The sequence below is a fragment of the Pseudoliparis swirei genome, chromosome 21 (genome assembly GCF_029220125.1).
Source record: "Pseudoliparis swirei isolate HS2019 ecotype Mariana Trench chromosome 21, NWPU_hadal_v1, whole genome shotgun sequence".
In the NCBI taxonomy this organism is placed as follows: Eukaryota; Metazoa; Chordata; class Actinopteri; order Perciformes; family Liparidae; genus Pseudoliparis; species Pseudoliparis swirei.
Window position 1 is genome coordinate 18,564,524 of NC_079408.1, and position 16,248 is coordinate 18,580,771.

The window sequence follows — 16,248 nt, forward strand, 5'->3', positions numbered from 1 at the left end:
TTTGGGGTCATCCAGACAATTTCGTGTCTTCCATGAAAACTCACTTTTATTTATCAAATGAATTGAAAATTGAATATAAAATATAGTCAAGACATTGACAAGGTTAGAAATAATGATTAATATTTGAAGTATTAATTTTGTTCTTCAAGCTCAAAGGAAGGCCAGTGGTATAGCTTATATCACCAGCATAACTGTTTTCAGCTGTGCTAACATAATTGCACAAGGGTTTTCTAATCAGACATTAGTCTTCTAAGGCGATTAGCAAACACAATGTACCATTAGAACACTGGAGTGATCGTTGATGGAAATGGGCCTCTATACACCTCTGGAGATATTTCATTAGAAACCAGACATTTCCACCTAGAATAGTCATTTACCACATTAACAATGTAGAGAGGGTATTTCTGATTAATGTTATCTTTATTGAAAAAACAGTGCTTTTCTTTGAAAAATAAAGACATTTGTCAGTGACCCCAAACTTTTGAACAGTAGTGTATATGATGAGGGAGTAAATTACAAGCATTAATTGTCCAAAAATAACTGTACGCTTGAAGAGTTTGTTCTTGGGGTTGGAGGTGTTAACCTAGACCCTGGAGAGTCCTGGATTCAAAGATGGCGGCTACACTGTTGTTAGGCCTGTATGGCCATGAAGAGAGCAACAGAAACACCCACCGTGTGATGATGCTTTGAGTTCCCAGACCGTGTATGAGTGGCATGCTGTATGACTCGTAGGGTTAGAATAGGCTAACCCTCGCCCTTCTATGGCTTGTCCAAAGCTAACAGAACATCGTGATCAAAGATACAGACCGGCGATACATTTAGGTTAAGATAGGAGGTCTAAGCTCGGGTAGGAGACAGATGAGGAATGCAACACATTTAAAATAAATAATGTACGCAACTTAACTTACATCACGTCAGTCAGTTTACGTACGTAACGCTTTGTAACACACTCGGTTACTGAAACCCAAACCAGGTTTGTTCTTTGGGTGCCTTTAACCTTTCACGTGAACCACAAGTTAAAAACTGCAACCGTTATACTTAAGCAGAACATGATGAGGCCGTGGCTTGAATTAGAGATTTGGAACGAAGGTCAGTTGGGACTTGTTTTAACTTCTTACCTCCATCTGCCTGATGGATCGTGGAGGTCTGGATCGTGGTCCATGACTACGACCAACTATTCATACACTCTTATTCATTGAATGTGTTGTTACTGTGTAATGATTCATTCTGGTCACATGACATCTATTGTTCATCTGGTCACATGACATCTATTGTTCATCTGGTCACATGACATCTATTGTTCATCTGGTCACATGACATCTATTGTTCATCTGGTCACATGACATCTATTGTTCATCTGGTCACATGACATCTATTGTTCATCTGGTCACATGACATCTATTGTTCACCTGGTCACATGACATCTATTGTTCATCTGGTCACATGACATCTATTGTTCATCTGGTCACATGACATCTGTTGTTCACCTGGTCACATGACATCTATTGTTCATCTGGTCACATGACATCTAGTGTTCATCTAGTCACATGACATCTATTGTTCATCTGGTCACATGACATCTATTGTTCATCTGGTCACATGACATCTATTGTTCATCTGGTCACATGACATCTATTGTTCATCTGGTCACATGACATCTATTGTTCATCTGGTCACATGACATCTATTGTTCATCTGGTCACATGACATCTATTGTTCATCTGGTCACATGACATCTATTGTTCATCTGGTCACATGACATCTATTGTTCATCTGGTCACATGACATCTATTGTTCATCTAGTCACATGACATCTATTGTTCATCTAGTCACATGACATCTATTGTTCATCTGGTCACATGACATCTATTGTTCATCTGGTCACATGACATCTATTGTTCATCTGGTCACATGACATCTATTGTTCATCTGGTCACATGACATCTATTGTTCATCTGGTCACATGACATCTATTGTTCATCTGGTCACATGACATCTATTGTTCATCTGGTCACATGACATCTATTGTTCATCTGGTCACATGACATCTATTGTTCATCTGGTCACATGACATCTATTGTTCATCTGGTCACATGACATCTATTGTTCATCTGGTCACATGACATCTATTGTTCACCTGGTCACATGACATCTATTGTTCATCTAGTCACATGACATCTATTGTTCACCTGGTCACATGACATCTATTGATCATCTGGTCACATGACATCTATTGTTCATCTAGTCACATGACATCTATTGTTCATCTGGTCACATGACATCTATTGTTCACCTGGTCACATGACATCTATTGTTCATCTGGTCACATGACATCTATTGTTCATCTGGTCACATGACATCTATTGTTCATCTGGTCACATGACATCTATTGTTCATCTGGTCACATGACATCTATTGTTCATCTGGTCACATGACATCTATTGTTCATCTGGTCACATGACATCTATTGTTCATCTGGTCACATGACATCTATTGTTCATCTGGTCACATGACATCTATTGTTCATCTGGTCACATGACATCTATTGTTCATCTGGTCACATGACATCTATTGTTCATCTGGTCACATGACATCTATTGTTCATCTGGTCACATGACATCTATTGTTCATCTGGTCACATGACATCTATTGTTCATCTGGTCACATGACATCTATTGTTCATCTGGTCACATGACATCTATTGTTCATCTGGTCACATGACATCTATTGTTCACCTGGTCACATGACATCTATTGTTCATCTGGTCACATGACATCTATTGTTCATCTGGTCACATGACATCTATTGTTCATCTGGTCACATGACATCTATTGTTCATCTGGTCACATGACATCTATTGTTCATCTGGTCACATGACATCTATTGTTCACCTGGTCACATGACATCTATTGTTCATCTGGTCACATGACATCTAGTGTTCACCTGGTCACATGACATCTAGTGTTCACCTGGTCACATGACATCTATTGTTCATCTGGTCACATGACATCTATTGTTCATCTGGTCACATGACATCTATTGTTCATCTGGTCACATGACATCTATTGTTCATCTGGTCACATGACATCTATTGTTCATCTGGTCACATGACATCTATTGTTCATCTGGTCACATGACATCTAGTGTTCATCTGGTCACATGACATCTATTGTTCATCTGGTCACATGACATCTATTGTTCATCTGGTCACATGACATCTATTGTTCATCTGGTCACATGACATCTATTGTTCACCTGGTCACATGACATCTATTGTTCATCTGGTCACATGACATCTATTGTTCATCTGGTCACATGACATCTATTGTTCATCTGGTCACATGACATCTATTGTTCATCTGGTCACATGACATCTATTGTTCATCTGGTCACATGACATCTATTGTTCATCTGGTCACATGACATCTATTGTTCATCTGGTCACATGACATCTATTGTTCATCTGGTCACATGACATCTATTGTTCATCTGGTCACATGACATCTATTGTTCATCTGGTCACATGACATCTATTGTTCATCTGGTCACATGACATCTATTGTTCATCTGGTCACATGACATCTAGTGTTCATCTGGTCACATGACATCTATTGTTCATCTGGTCACATGACATCTATTGTTCATCTGGTCACATGACATCTATTGTTCATCTGGTCACATGACATCTATTGTTCATCTGGTCACATGACATCTATTGTTCATCTGGTCACATGACATCTATTGTTCATCTGGTCACATGACATCTAGTGTTCACCTGGTCACATGACATCTATTGTTCACCTGGTCACATGACATCTATTGTTCATCTGGTCACATGACATCTATTGTTCATCTGGTCACATGACATCTATTGTTCATCTGGTCACATGACATCTATTGTTCATCTGGTCACATGACATCTATTGTTCATCTGGTCACATGACATCTATTGTTCATCTGGTCACATGACATCTATTGTTCATCTGGTCACATGACATCTAGTGTTCATCTGGTCACATGACATCTAGTGTTCATCTGGTCACATGACATCTATTGTTCATCTGGTCACATGACATCTATTGTTCATCTGGTCACATGACATCTATTGTTCATCTGGTCACATGACATCTAGTGTTCATCTGGTCACATGACATCTATTGTTCATCTGGTCACATGACATCTAGTGTTCATCTGGTCACATGACATCTAGTGTTCACCTGGTCACATGACATCTATTGTTCATCTGGTCACATGACATCTATTGTTCATCTGGTCACATGACATCTATTGTTCATCTGGTCACATGACATCTATTGTTCACCTGGTCACATGACATCTATTGTTCATCTGGTCACATGACATCTAGTGTTCATCTGGTCACATGACATCTATTGTTCATCTGGTCACATGACATCTATTGTTCATCTGGTCACATGACATCTATTGTTCATCTGGTCACATGACATCTATTGTTCATCTGGTCACATGACATCTATTGTTCATCTGGTCACATGACATCTATTGTTCATCTGGTCACATGACATCTATTGTTCATCTGGTCACATGACATCTATTGTTCATCTGGTCACATGACATCTATTGTTCATCTGGTCACATGACATCTATTGTTCATCTGGTCACATGACATCTATTGTTCATCTGGTCACATGACATCTATTGTTCATCTGGTCACATGACATCTATTGTTCATCTGGTCACATGACATCTATTGTTCATCTGGTCACATGACATCTATTGTTCATCTGGTCACATGACATCTATTGTTCATCTGGTCACATGACATCTATTGTTCATCTGGTCACATGACATCTATTGTTCATCTGGTCACATGACATCTATTGTTCATCTGGTCACATGACATCTATTGTTCATCTGGTCACATGACATCTATTGTTCATCTGGTCACATGACATCTATTGTTCATCTGGTCACATGACATCTAGTGTTCATCTGGTCACATGACATCTATTGTTCATCTGGTCACATGACATCTATTGTTCATCTGGTCACATGACATCTATTGTTCATCTGGTCACATGACATCTATTGTTCACCTGGTCACATGACATCTATTGTTCATCTGGTCACATGACATCTATTGTTCACCTGGTCACATGACATCTATTGTTCATCTGGTCACATGACATCTATTGTTCATCTGGTCACATGACATCTATTGTTCATCTGGTCACATGACATCTATTGTTCATCTGGTCACATGACATCTAGTGTTCATCTGGTCACATGACATCTATTGTTCATCTGGTCACATGACATCTATTGTTCATCTGGTCACATGACATCTATTGTTCATCTGGTCACATGACATCTATTGTTCATCTGGTCACATGACATCTATTGTTCATCTGGTCACATGACATCTATTGTTCATCTGGTCACATGACATCTATTGTTCATCTGGTCACATGACATCTATTGTTCATCTGGTCACATGACATCTATTGTTCATCTGGTCACATGACATCTATTGTTCATCTGGTCACATGACATCTATTGTTCATCTGGTCACATGACATCTATTGTTCATCTGGTCACATGACATCTAGTGTTCATCTGGTCACATGACATCTATTGTTCATCTGGTCACATGACATCTATTGTTCATCTGGTCACATGACATCTATTGTTCATCTGGTCACATGACATCTATTGTTCATCTGGTCACATGACATCTATTGTTCATCTGGTCACATGACATCTATTGTTCATCTGGTCACATGACATCTATTGTTCATCTGGTCACATGACATCTATTGTTCATCTGGTCACATGACATCTATTGTTCATCTGGTCACATGACATCTATTGTTCATCTGGTCACATGACATCTATTGTTCATCTGGTCACATGACATCTATTGTTCATCTGGTCACATGACATCTATTGTTCATCTGGTCACATGACATCTATTGTTCATCTGGTCACATGACATCTATTGTTCATCTGGTCACATGACATCTATTGTTCATCTGGTCACATGACATCTATTGTTCATCTGGTCACATGACATCTATTGTTCATCTGGTCACATGACATCTATTGTTCATCTGGTCACATGACATCTATTGTTCATCTGGTCACATGACATCTAGTGTTCATCTGGTCACATGACATCTATTGTTCATCTGGTCACATGACATCTATTGTTCATCTGGTCACATGACATCTATTGTTCATCTGGTCACATGACATCTATTGTTCATCTGGTCACATGACATCTATTGTTCATCTGGTCACATGACATCTATTGTTCATCTGGTCACATGACATCTATTGTTCACCTGGTCACATGACATCTATTGTTCATCTGGTCACATGACATCTATTGTTCACCTGGTCACATGACATCTATTGTTCATCTGGTCACATGACATCTAGTGTTCATCTGGTCACATGACATCTATTGTTCATCTGGTCACATGACATCTATTGTTCACCTGGTCACATGACATCTATTGTTCATCTGGTCACATGACATCTATTGTTCATCTGGTCACATGACATCTATTGTTCATCTGGTCACATGACATCTATTGTTCATCTGGTCACATGACATCTATTGTTCATCTGGTCACATGACATCTATTGTTCATCTGGTCACATGACATCTATTGTTCATCTGGTCACATGACATCTATTGTTCATCTGGTCACATGACATCTATTGTTCATCTGGTCACATGACATCTATTGTTCACCTGGTCACATGACATCTATTGTTCATCTGGTCACATGACATCTATTGTTCATCTGGTCACATGACATCTATTGTTCATCTGGTCACATGACATCTATTGTTCATCTGGTCACATGACATCTATTGTTCATCTGGTCACATGACATCTATTGTTCATCTGGTCACATGACATCTATTGTTCATCTGGTCACATGACATCTATTGTTCATCTGGTCACATGACATCTATTGTTCATCTGGTCACATGACATCTAGTGTTCATCTGGTCACATGACATCTATTGTTCACCTGGTCACATGACATCTATTGTTCACCTGGTCACATGACATCTATTGTTCATCTGGTCACATGACATCTATTGTTCATCTGGTCACATGACATCTATTGTTCATCTAATCACATGTCATCTATTGTTCATCTGGTCACATGACATCTATTGTTCATCTGGTCACATGACATCTATTGTTCATCTGGTCACATGACATCTATTGTTCACCTGGTCACATGACATCTATTGTTCATCTGGTCACATGACATCTATTGTTCATCTGGTCACATGACATCTATTGTTCATCTGGTCACATGACATCTATTGTTCATCTGGTCACATGACATCTATTGTTCATCTGGTCACATGACATCTATTGTTCATCTGGTCACATGACATCTATTGTTCATCTGGTCACATGACATCTAGTGTCCATCTGGTCACATGACATCTATTGTTCATCTGGTCACATGACATCTATTGTTCATCTGGTCACATGACATCTATTGTTCATCTGGTCACATGACATCTAGTGTTCATCTGGTCACATGACATCTATTGTTCATCTGGTCACATGACATCTATTGTTCATCTGGTCACATGACATCTATTGTTCATCTGGTCACATGACATCTATTGTTCATCTGGTCACATGACATCTATTGTTCATCTGGTCACATGACATCTATTGTTCATCTGGTCACATGACATCTATTGTTCATCTGGTCACATGACATCTATTGTTCATCTGGTCACATGACATCTATTGTTCATCTGGTCACATGGCATCTATTGTTCATCTGGTCACATGACATCTATTGATCATCTGGTCACATGACATCTATTGATCATCTGGTCACATGACATCTATTGTTCATCTGGTCACATGACATCTATTGTTCATCTGGTCACATGACATCTATTGTTCATCTGGTCACATGACATCTATTGTTCATCTGGTCACATGACATCTATTGTTCATCTGGTCACATGACATCTATTGATCATCTGGTCACATGACATCTATTGTTCATCTGGTCACATGACATCTATTGTTCATCTGGTCACATGACATCTATTGTTCATCTGGTCACATGACATCTATTGATCCTCCTCTGTTCTCTCATGAAGGTTTCTTCCCTTTTTTCCCCTGAAAGGTTTTTTTTCTTTCTTTGGAGTTGTTCCTGATCCGATGTGAGGTCAAAGGTCAAAGGTCAGGGATGTCTCTGTGTACAGATTGTAAAGCCTCTGAGGGGAGGTTGTGATGTGTGATAATGGGCTTTACAAAATAAACTGAAGTGAATGAATATCCTACATCCTGTCACAGCATGATCGTCCCCTTTGCTCCTCTTCCCAGATGAAACTGCCGATCTTGTTCCTGGGCCACAGTGCAGACCTGAGGCCCGGGGAGTTCGTGGTTGCCATCGGCAGCCCCTTCGCCCTCCAGAACACCGTCACCACAGGCATCGTCAGCACCGCCCAGAGAGACGGCAAGGAGCTGGGCCTCCGGGACTCCGACATGGACTACGTCCAGACGGATGCCATCATCAACGTGAGAATACGGAGAGACGGGGAACGTGCTTTAGGGTCAGAATGATTGTAAGTCGTGAGATGGTTTGTACACTAATGTGTGTGTGTGTGTGTGTGTGTGTTTTCCTCCACAGTACGGGAATTCCGGAGGACCTCTTGTCAACTTGGTACGCTTTGGGTTTCCTACCTCAAAGTTGTTCGGCTTTAAAATAAGACTTGATGTGGCCGGTTGTTAAACTTTCAACATAAATTGCACAATCACTGCATTTGCTGTGATTAGTGGTTGAAACAGCAGCTAGACGTTGACTCTGTCCGACTGTGTCTCTTTGAGGACGGGGAGGTGATCGGCATCAACACCCTGAAGGTCGCAGCAGGAATATCTTTTGCCATTCCCTCCGACAGGATCACGCGCTTCCTCAACGATTCCCTGGACAAGCACAGCAAAGGTCTGCAGTGACATCAGCGGGACAGAACCTCGAGTGTCGAGTGTGAATATACAGAAACTAACCGGAGTCTCTTTCAGATGTGAGGTCCATAAAGAAGCGTTTCATTGGCATCAGGATGCTGACCATCACACCAACGTAAGTCTGAACTACTAATCTACTCAACATGTCGGACAATGAGTCTTTGCTGGTCAGATTAAAAGTTATTGTTAGTGACACATTCCACTGTCTCTCTCTGAAGCCGTCTGTTTTTAGGAGTCATCTCACATGGCCTGTAAAATGGATTTTTAGTATTTTAGATTATTCAATTCAACTCAGTTTATTATGTAAAAAATCGTATTCATTGGTTTATGTTTTAGACAGGACAACTATGGGTAGTTTTAAGGTGACATTTGGGTTACTCCTATGATGACATCTTTTATGTTGTGAATTTGAAAATGTCAAATTTTGTCAAATTCAGATTTTGTGACATTTTGTGTTATAGGTCTTATATTTTATGACAGTCTATCTTCATAAGGACACTCAAGATAATGAGGCTCTCTTACGCAAAGGTTAAATATAAATACAGTGTGTATACGTATGTACACACCTTGTGATTCCTGCATTGAAACAGTTAAATATTGTTTAGATCAGTGGTTCTCAACCCGAGCTCCCCCTGACCACTGCAAAGCATTGTGGGTTAAAAAAAAGATGAAAAACACAGCATTGTGCCATCCGTGTCAGATTTAATATAGAATATATACAATTCAGTTGATGAACTTACACCTACATGTGATTGAATATTTATTAAATAACTGTTTTCTAATGGATGCTCATTTTAAATATTAATCTATAAATCTTACGTAACCCTCATTTGAGGACCACTGGTTTCGATGATGTATTTATGTCCTGGTTCCAGGTTAATTGAAGAACTCAAACAACAGAACCCAGACTTCCCCGATGTTACCAGTGGGATTTATGTTCATGAAGTTGTTCCTCACTCACCTGCACAGAAGTAGGTGTTTATTATTCACTCCTCAAACAACAGCAGTACACAGTTTGTACTACAATGAATACTTTACCTCTAACACGCTCTCTCTTGGTTCCTCTCTTTGTCTCCAGAGGCGGCATCAAAGATGGCGACATCATTGTGAAACTGAATGGGAAACCGCTCATGGCCACGGCCGACCTGCAGGGGGCGCTGCTGAAGGAGACGGCCCTGCTGCTGGAGGTCAGGAGGGGCAACGACGACCTGCTCTTTAACATCGAACCCGACGTCATCATGCAGTAGAGACCGGACGCTCGGACCGACATGTTTGTGACAGAACGCGGTGGAAGTTCTGCCCCAGAGCAGAGGAACTTCTGGTGCTATGGCAACGAGCTGTTAACTTCAGGATGTACAACGGTGCCTTCCATCTGCTCAGACCCGGCCACGCTTTGGAACAGGTGCACACATGTACACCCTAGACTCACATGAACCCATATAATGTATGTTATGTTTTACTTTGATTTCAGTCTTGTTTTTAACCTGGAGACACATTTGCTGTACAAGTACCTCAGGAAGCTGATGTTGATATGAGGCACTAATGGCTGTTTGGCAGCATTTTCATGATTCTCATCACAGAAAGATACAAATAAATCTTGATGAATGTACAGTTGAATTGAAAATGTCCCATAAAAAGATGTTTTTAAATAATGGTGACTTTGCTCTATAGCATTTTTTCTGTCTTGGGGAACCGGGTCATTACATCACATGTCATTTAGCTGACGCTTTTATCCAAAGCGACTTACAATCCTGTTACATTCATACACCGTAGACACAGCTACACGGAGCAACTCAGGGTTAAGTGTCTTGCTCAAGGACACATCGACTAGGGCGGGGATTCAACCTCCAACCCCCTGATTGAAAGACAAGCCTACTACCCACTGAACCATAGTCGCCCGATAAGCCTCCATAAATAAACATCAGTCCACAAAACTCTAATGACTCCTGTAGTATACATCAGAGGGTAAAGAGCTGGTCCACTGCACCACAACAGGCCAATCCAAACCCAAGGGAGGTAGCTTTCTTCTCAATGTGCCAGACCAGAGGAACAGCTTGATTTACTAACATTAAATTGTTGGATGAACATCTGTCTAGCACCCCAAGGACTTAAGGTCATCCTCCACACCATGAATCACTAATGTCTCTTTATTTACTGAATCAACTTACAAGACCGTAGTCAAGACTGACAAGATGTGAACTCAGGTCTCGTCTGTCTCGACTAAGGTCTCGACTGTCTCGACTGAGGTCTCGTCTGTCTCGACTAAGGTCTCGACTAAGGTCTCGTCTGTCTCGACTAAGGTCTCGTCTGTCTCGACTGAGGTCTCGACTAAGGTCTCGTCTGTCTCGACTAAGGTCTCGACTGAGGTCTCGTCTGTCTCGACTGAGGTCTCGCCTGTCTCGACTGAGGTCTCGCCAGTCTCGACTGAGGTCTCGTCTGTCTCGACTAAGGTCTCGACTAAGGTCTCGTCTGTCTCGACTGAGGTCTCGTCTGTCTCGACTAAGGTCTCGTCTGTCTCGACTGAGGTCTCGACTAAGGTCTCGCCAGTCTCGACTAAGGTCTCGTCTGTCTCGACTAAGGTCTCGACTAAGGTCTCGTCTGTCTCGACTAAGGTCTCGACTGAGGTCTCGTCTGTCTCGACTGAGGTCTCGCCTGTCTCGACTAAGGTCTCGCCAGTCTCGACTGAGGTCTCGTCTGTCTCGACTGAGGTCTCGACTAAGGTCTCGTCTGTCTCGACTAAGGTCTCGTCTGTCTCGACTGAGGTCTCGACTAAGGTCTCGCCAGTCTCGACTAAGGTCTCGTCTGTCTCGACTGAGGTCTCGTCTGTCTCGACTGAGGTCTCGTCTGTCTCGACTGAGGTCTCGCCAGTCTCGACTGAGGTCTCGTCTGTCTCGACTGAGGTCTCGTCTGTCTCGACTGAGGTCTCGCCAGTCTCGACTGAGGTCTCGTCTGTCTCGACTGAGGTCTCGTCTGTCTCGACTGAGGTCTCGTCTGTCTCGACTGTCTCGACTGAGGTCTCGTCTGTCTCGACTGTCTCGACTGAGGTCTCGTCTGTCTCGACTGAGGTCTCGTCTGTCTCGACTGAGGTCTCGCTAGTCTCGACTGAGGTCCCGCCTGTCTCGACTGAGGTCTCGTCAGTCTCGACTGAGGTCTCGTCTGTCTCGACTGAGGTCTCGTCTGTCTCGACTGAGGTCTCGTCTGTCGACTGAGGTCTCGTCTGTCTCGACTGAGGTCTCGCCTGTCTCGACTGAGGTCTCGCCTGTCTCGACTGAGGTCTCGCCTGTCTCGACTGAGGTCTCGCCTGTCTCGACTGAGGTCTCGCCTGTCTCGACTGAGGTCTCGCCTGTCTCGACTGAGGTCTCGTCTGTCTGTCTCGACTGAGGTCTCGCCTGTCTCGACTAAAGTCTCGACTGAGGTCTCGTCTGTCTCGACTGTCTCGACTGAGGTCTCGTCTGTCTCGACTGAGGTCTCGTCTGTCTCGACTAAGGTCTCGTCTGTCTCGACTGAGGTCTCGCCTGTCTCGACTAAGGTCTCGACTGAGGTCTCGTCTGTCTCGACTGAGGTCTCGCCTGTCTCGACTGAGGTCTCGTCTGTCTCGACTGAGGTCTCGACTAAGGTCTCGCCAGTCTCGACTAAGGTCTCGCCTGTCTCGACTAAGGTCCCGACTAAGGTCTGTCTCGACTAAAGTCTCGACTGAGGTCTCGTCTGTCTCGACTGAGGTCTCGCCTGTCTCGACTAAGGTCTCGACTGAGGTCTCGTCTGTCTCGACTGAGGTCTCGTCTGTCTCGACTAAGGTCTCGCCAGTCTTGACTAAGGTCTCGACTGAGGTCTCGCCAGTCTCGACTGAGGTCTCGTCTGTCTCGACTGAGGTCTCGTCTGTCTCGACTGAGGTCTCGTCTGTCTCGACTGAGGTCTCGCCAGTCTCGACTGAGGTCTCGTCTGTCTCGACTGAGGTCTCGTCTGTCTCGACTGAGGTCTCGTCTGTCTCGACTGTCTCGACTGAGGTCTCGTCTGTCTCGACTGAGGTCTCGTCTGTCTCGACTGAGGTCTCGTCTGTCTCGACTGAGGTCTCGTCTGTCTCGACTGAGGTCTCGTCTGTCTCGACTGAGGTCTCGTCTGTCTCGACTGAGGTCTCGTCTGTCTCGACTGAGGTCTCGCCAGTCTCGACTGAGGTCTCGCCAGTCTCGACTGAGGTCTCGTCTGTCTCGACTGAGGTCTCGCCTGTCTCGACTGAGGTCTCGTCTGTCTCGACTACGGTCTCGCCATGTCTCGACTGAGGTCTCGTCTGTCTCGACTGAGGTCTCGTCTGTCTCGACTGAGGTCTCGTCTGTCTCGACTGAGGTCTCGTCTGTCTCGACTACGGTCTCGTCTGTCTCGACTGAGGTCTCGTCTGTCTCGACTGAGGTCTCGTCTGTCTCGACTGAGGTCTCGTCTGTCTCGACTGAGGTCTCGTCTGTCTCGACTGAGGTCTCGCCAGTCTCGACTGAGGTCTCGTCTGTCTCGACTGAGGTCTCGTCTGTCTCGACTGAGGTCTCGCCAGTCTCGACTGAGGTCTCGCCAGTCTCGACTGAGGTCTCGTCTGTCTCGACTGAGGTCTCGCCAGTCTCGACTGAGGTCTCGTCTGTCTCGACTGAGGTCTCGTCTGTCTCGACTGAGGTCTCGTCTGTCTCGACTGAGGTCTCGTCTGTCTCGACTGAGGTCTCGCCAGTCTCGACTGAGGTCTCGTCTGTCTCGTCTGTCTCGACTGAGGTCTCGTCTGTCTCGACTGAGGTCTCGTCTGTCTCGACTGAGGTCTCGCCTGTCTCGACTAAGGTCTCGACTGAGGTCTCGCCTGTCTCGACTGAGGTCTCGCCAGTCTCGACTGAGGTCTCGTCTGTCTCGACTAAGGTCTCGCCTGTCTCGACTGAGGTCTCGCCTGTCTCGACTGAGGTCTCGCCTGTCTCGACTGAGGTCTCGTCTGTCCCGACTGAGGTCTCGCCAGTCTCGACTGAGGTCTCGCCAGTCTCGACTGAGGTCTCGTCTGTCTCGACTGAGGTCTCGTCTGTCTCGACTGAGGTCTCGCCAGTCTCGACTGAGGTCTCGTCTGTCTCGACTGAGGTCTCGTCTGTCTCGACTGAGGTCTCGCCAGTCTCGACTGAGGTCTCGTCTGTCTCGACTGAGGTCTCGCCAGTCTCGACTGAGGTCTCGTCTGTCTCGACTGAGGTCTCGTCTGTCTCGACTGAGGTCTCGTCTGTCTCGACTGAGGTCTCGTCTGTCTCGACTGAGGTCTCGCCAGTCTCGACTGAGGTCTCGTCTGTCTCGACTGAGGTCTCGCCAGTCTCGACTGAGGTCTCGCCAGTCTCGACTGAGGTCTCGTCTGTCTCGACTGAGGTCTCGTCTGTCTCGACTGAGGTCTCGTCTGTCTCGACTGAGGTCTCGTCTGTCTCGACTGAGGTCTCGTCTGTCCCGACTGAGGTCTCGCCAGTCTCGACTGAGGTCTCGCCAGTTTCGACTGAGGTCTCGTCTGTCTCGACTGAGGTCTCGTCTGTCTCGACTGAGGTCTCGTCTGTCTCGACTGAGGTCTCGCCAGTCTCGACTGAGGTCTCGTCTGTCTCGACTGAGGTCTCGCCAGTCTCGACTGAGGTCTCGTCTGTCTCGACTGAGGTCTCGCCAGTCTCGACTGAGGTCTCGCCAGTCTCGACTGAGGTCTCGTCTGTCTCGACTGAGGTCTCGCCAGTCTCGACTGAGGTCTCGCCAGTTTCGACTGAGGTCTCGCCAGTCTCGACTGAGGTCTCGTCTGTCTCGACTGAGGTCTCGTCTGTCTCGACTGAGGTCTCGTCTGTCTCGACTGAGGTCTCGTCTGTCTCGACTGAGGTCTCGTCTGTCTCGACTGAGGTCTCGTCTGTCTCGACTGAGGTCTCGCCTGTCTCGACTGAGGTCTCCGTCTCGATACGGTCTCGTCTGTCTCGACTGAGGTCTCGTCTGTCTCGACTGAGGTCTCGTCTGTCTCGACTAAAGTCTCGTCTGTCTCGACTGAGGTCTCGCCAGTCTCGACTGAGGTCTCGTCTGTCTCGACTAAAGTCTCGTCTGTCTCGACTAAGGTCTCGCCAGTCTCGACTAAGGTCTCGCCTGTCTCGACTGAGGTCTCGCCTGTCTCGACTGAGGTCTCGCCTGTCTCGACTGAGGTCTCGCCTGTCTCGACTGAGGTCTCGCCTGTCTCGACTGAGGTCTCGCCTGTCTCGACTGAGGTCTCGCCTGTCTCGACTGAGGTCTCGCCTGTCTCGACTGAGGTCTCGCCTGTCTCGACTGAGGTCTCGCCAGTCTCGACTGAGGTCTCGTCTGTCTCGACTAAGGTCTCGCCTGTCTCGACTGAGGTCTCGCCTGTCTCGACTGAGGTCTCGTCTGTCTCGACTGAGGTCTCGCCTGTCTCGACTGAGGTCTCGCCTGTCTCGACTGAGGTCTCGCCTGTCTCGACTGAGGTCTCGCCTGTCTCGACTGAGGTCTCGTCTGTCTCGACTGTGGTCTCGCCTGTCTCGACTGAGGTCTCGCCTGTCTCGACTGAGGTCTCGCCTGTCTCGACTGAGGTCTCGCCTGTCTCGACTGAGGTCTCTGTCTCGACTGGTCTCGTCTGTCTCGACTGAGGTCTCGTCTGTCTCGACTAAAGTCTCGTCTGTCTCGACTAAGGTCTCGCCAGTCTCGACTGAGGTCTCGTCTGTCTCGACTAAAGTCTCGTCTGTCTCGACTGAGGTCTCGCCTGTCTCGACTGAGGTCTCGCCTGTCTCGACTGAGGTCTCGACGGTCTCGTCTGTCTCGACTGAGGTCTCGTCTGTCTCGACTGAGGTCTCGCCTGTCTCGACTGAGGTCTCGCCAGTCTCGACTGAGGTCTCGTCTGTCTCGACTACGGTCATCGTCTGTCTCGACTGAGGTCTCGACTGTCTCGACTGAGGTCTGGTCTGTCTCGACTGAGGTCTCGCCTGTCTCGACTGAGGTCTCGCCTGTCTCGACTGAGGTCTCGCCTGTCTCGACTGAGGTCTCGTCTGTCTCGACTGAGGTCTCGCCTGTCTCGACTGAGGTCTCGCCTGTCTCGACTGAGGTCTCGCCTGTCTCGACTGAGGTCTCGCCTGTCTCGACTGAGGTCTGCCTGTCTCGACTGTCTCGACTGAGGTCTCGCCTGTCTCGACTGGAGGTCTCGCCTGTCTCGACTGAGGTCTCGTCTGTCTCGACTGTGGTCTCGTCTGTCTCGACTGAGGTCTCGTCTGTCTCGACTG

General features: G+C 45.9%; 1 protein-coding gene across 1 annotated transcript in view; it reads left to right on the forward strand.

Annotated features, from left to right (window-relative positions):
* htra3b (HtrA serine peptidase 3b) overlaps positions 1–10,659 on the forward strand; it is a 34,183-nt gene extending 23,524 nt beyond the window's left edge. Inside the window, exons 5-10 of the mRNA XM_056442843.1 lie at positions 8,363–8,557; positions 8,670–8,702; positions 8,867–8,981; positions 9,059–9,116; positions 9,877–9,972; positions 10,080–10,659. Coding sequence (XP_056298818.1) covers positions 8,363–8,557; positions 8,670–8,702; positions 8,867–8,981; positions 9,059–9,116; positions 9,877–9,972; positions 10,080–10,248 — 666 coding nt within the window. The 3' untranslated portion in view covers positions 10,249–10,659. The remainder of the gene's footprint in view (positions 1–8,362; positions 8,558–8,669; positions 8,703–8,866; positions 8,982–9,058; positions 9,117–9,876; positions 9,973–10,079) is intronic.
* Positions 10,660–16,248: the final 5,589 nt, after the last annotated feature.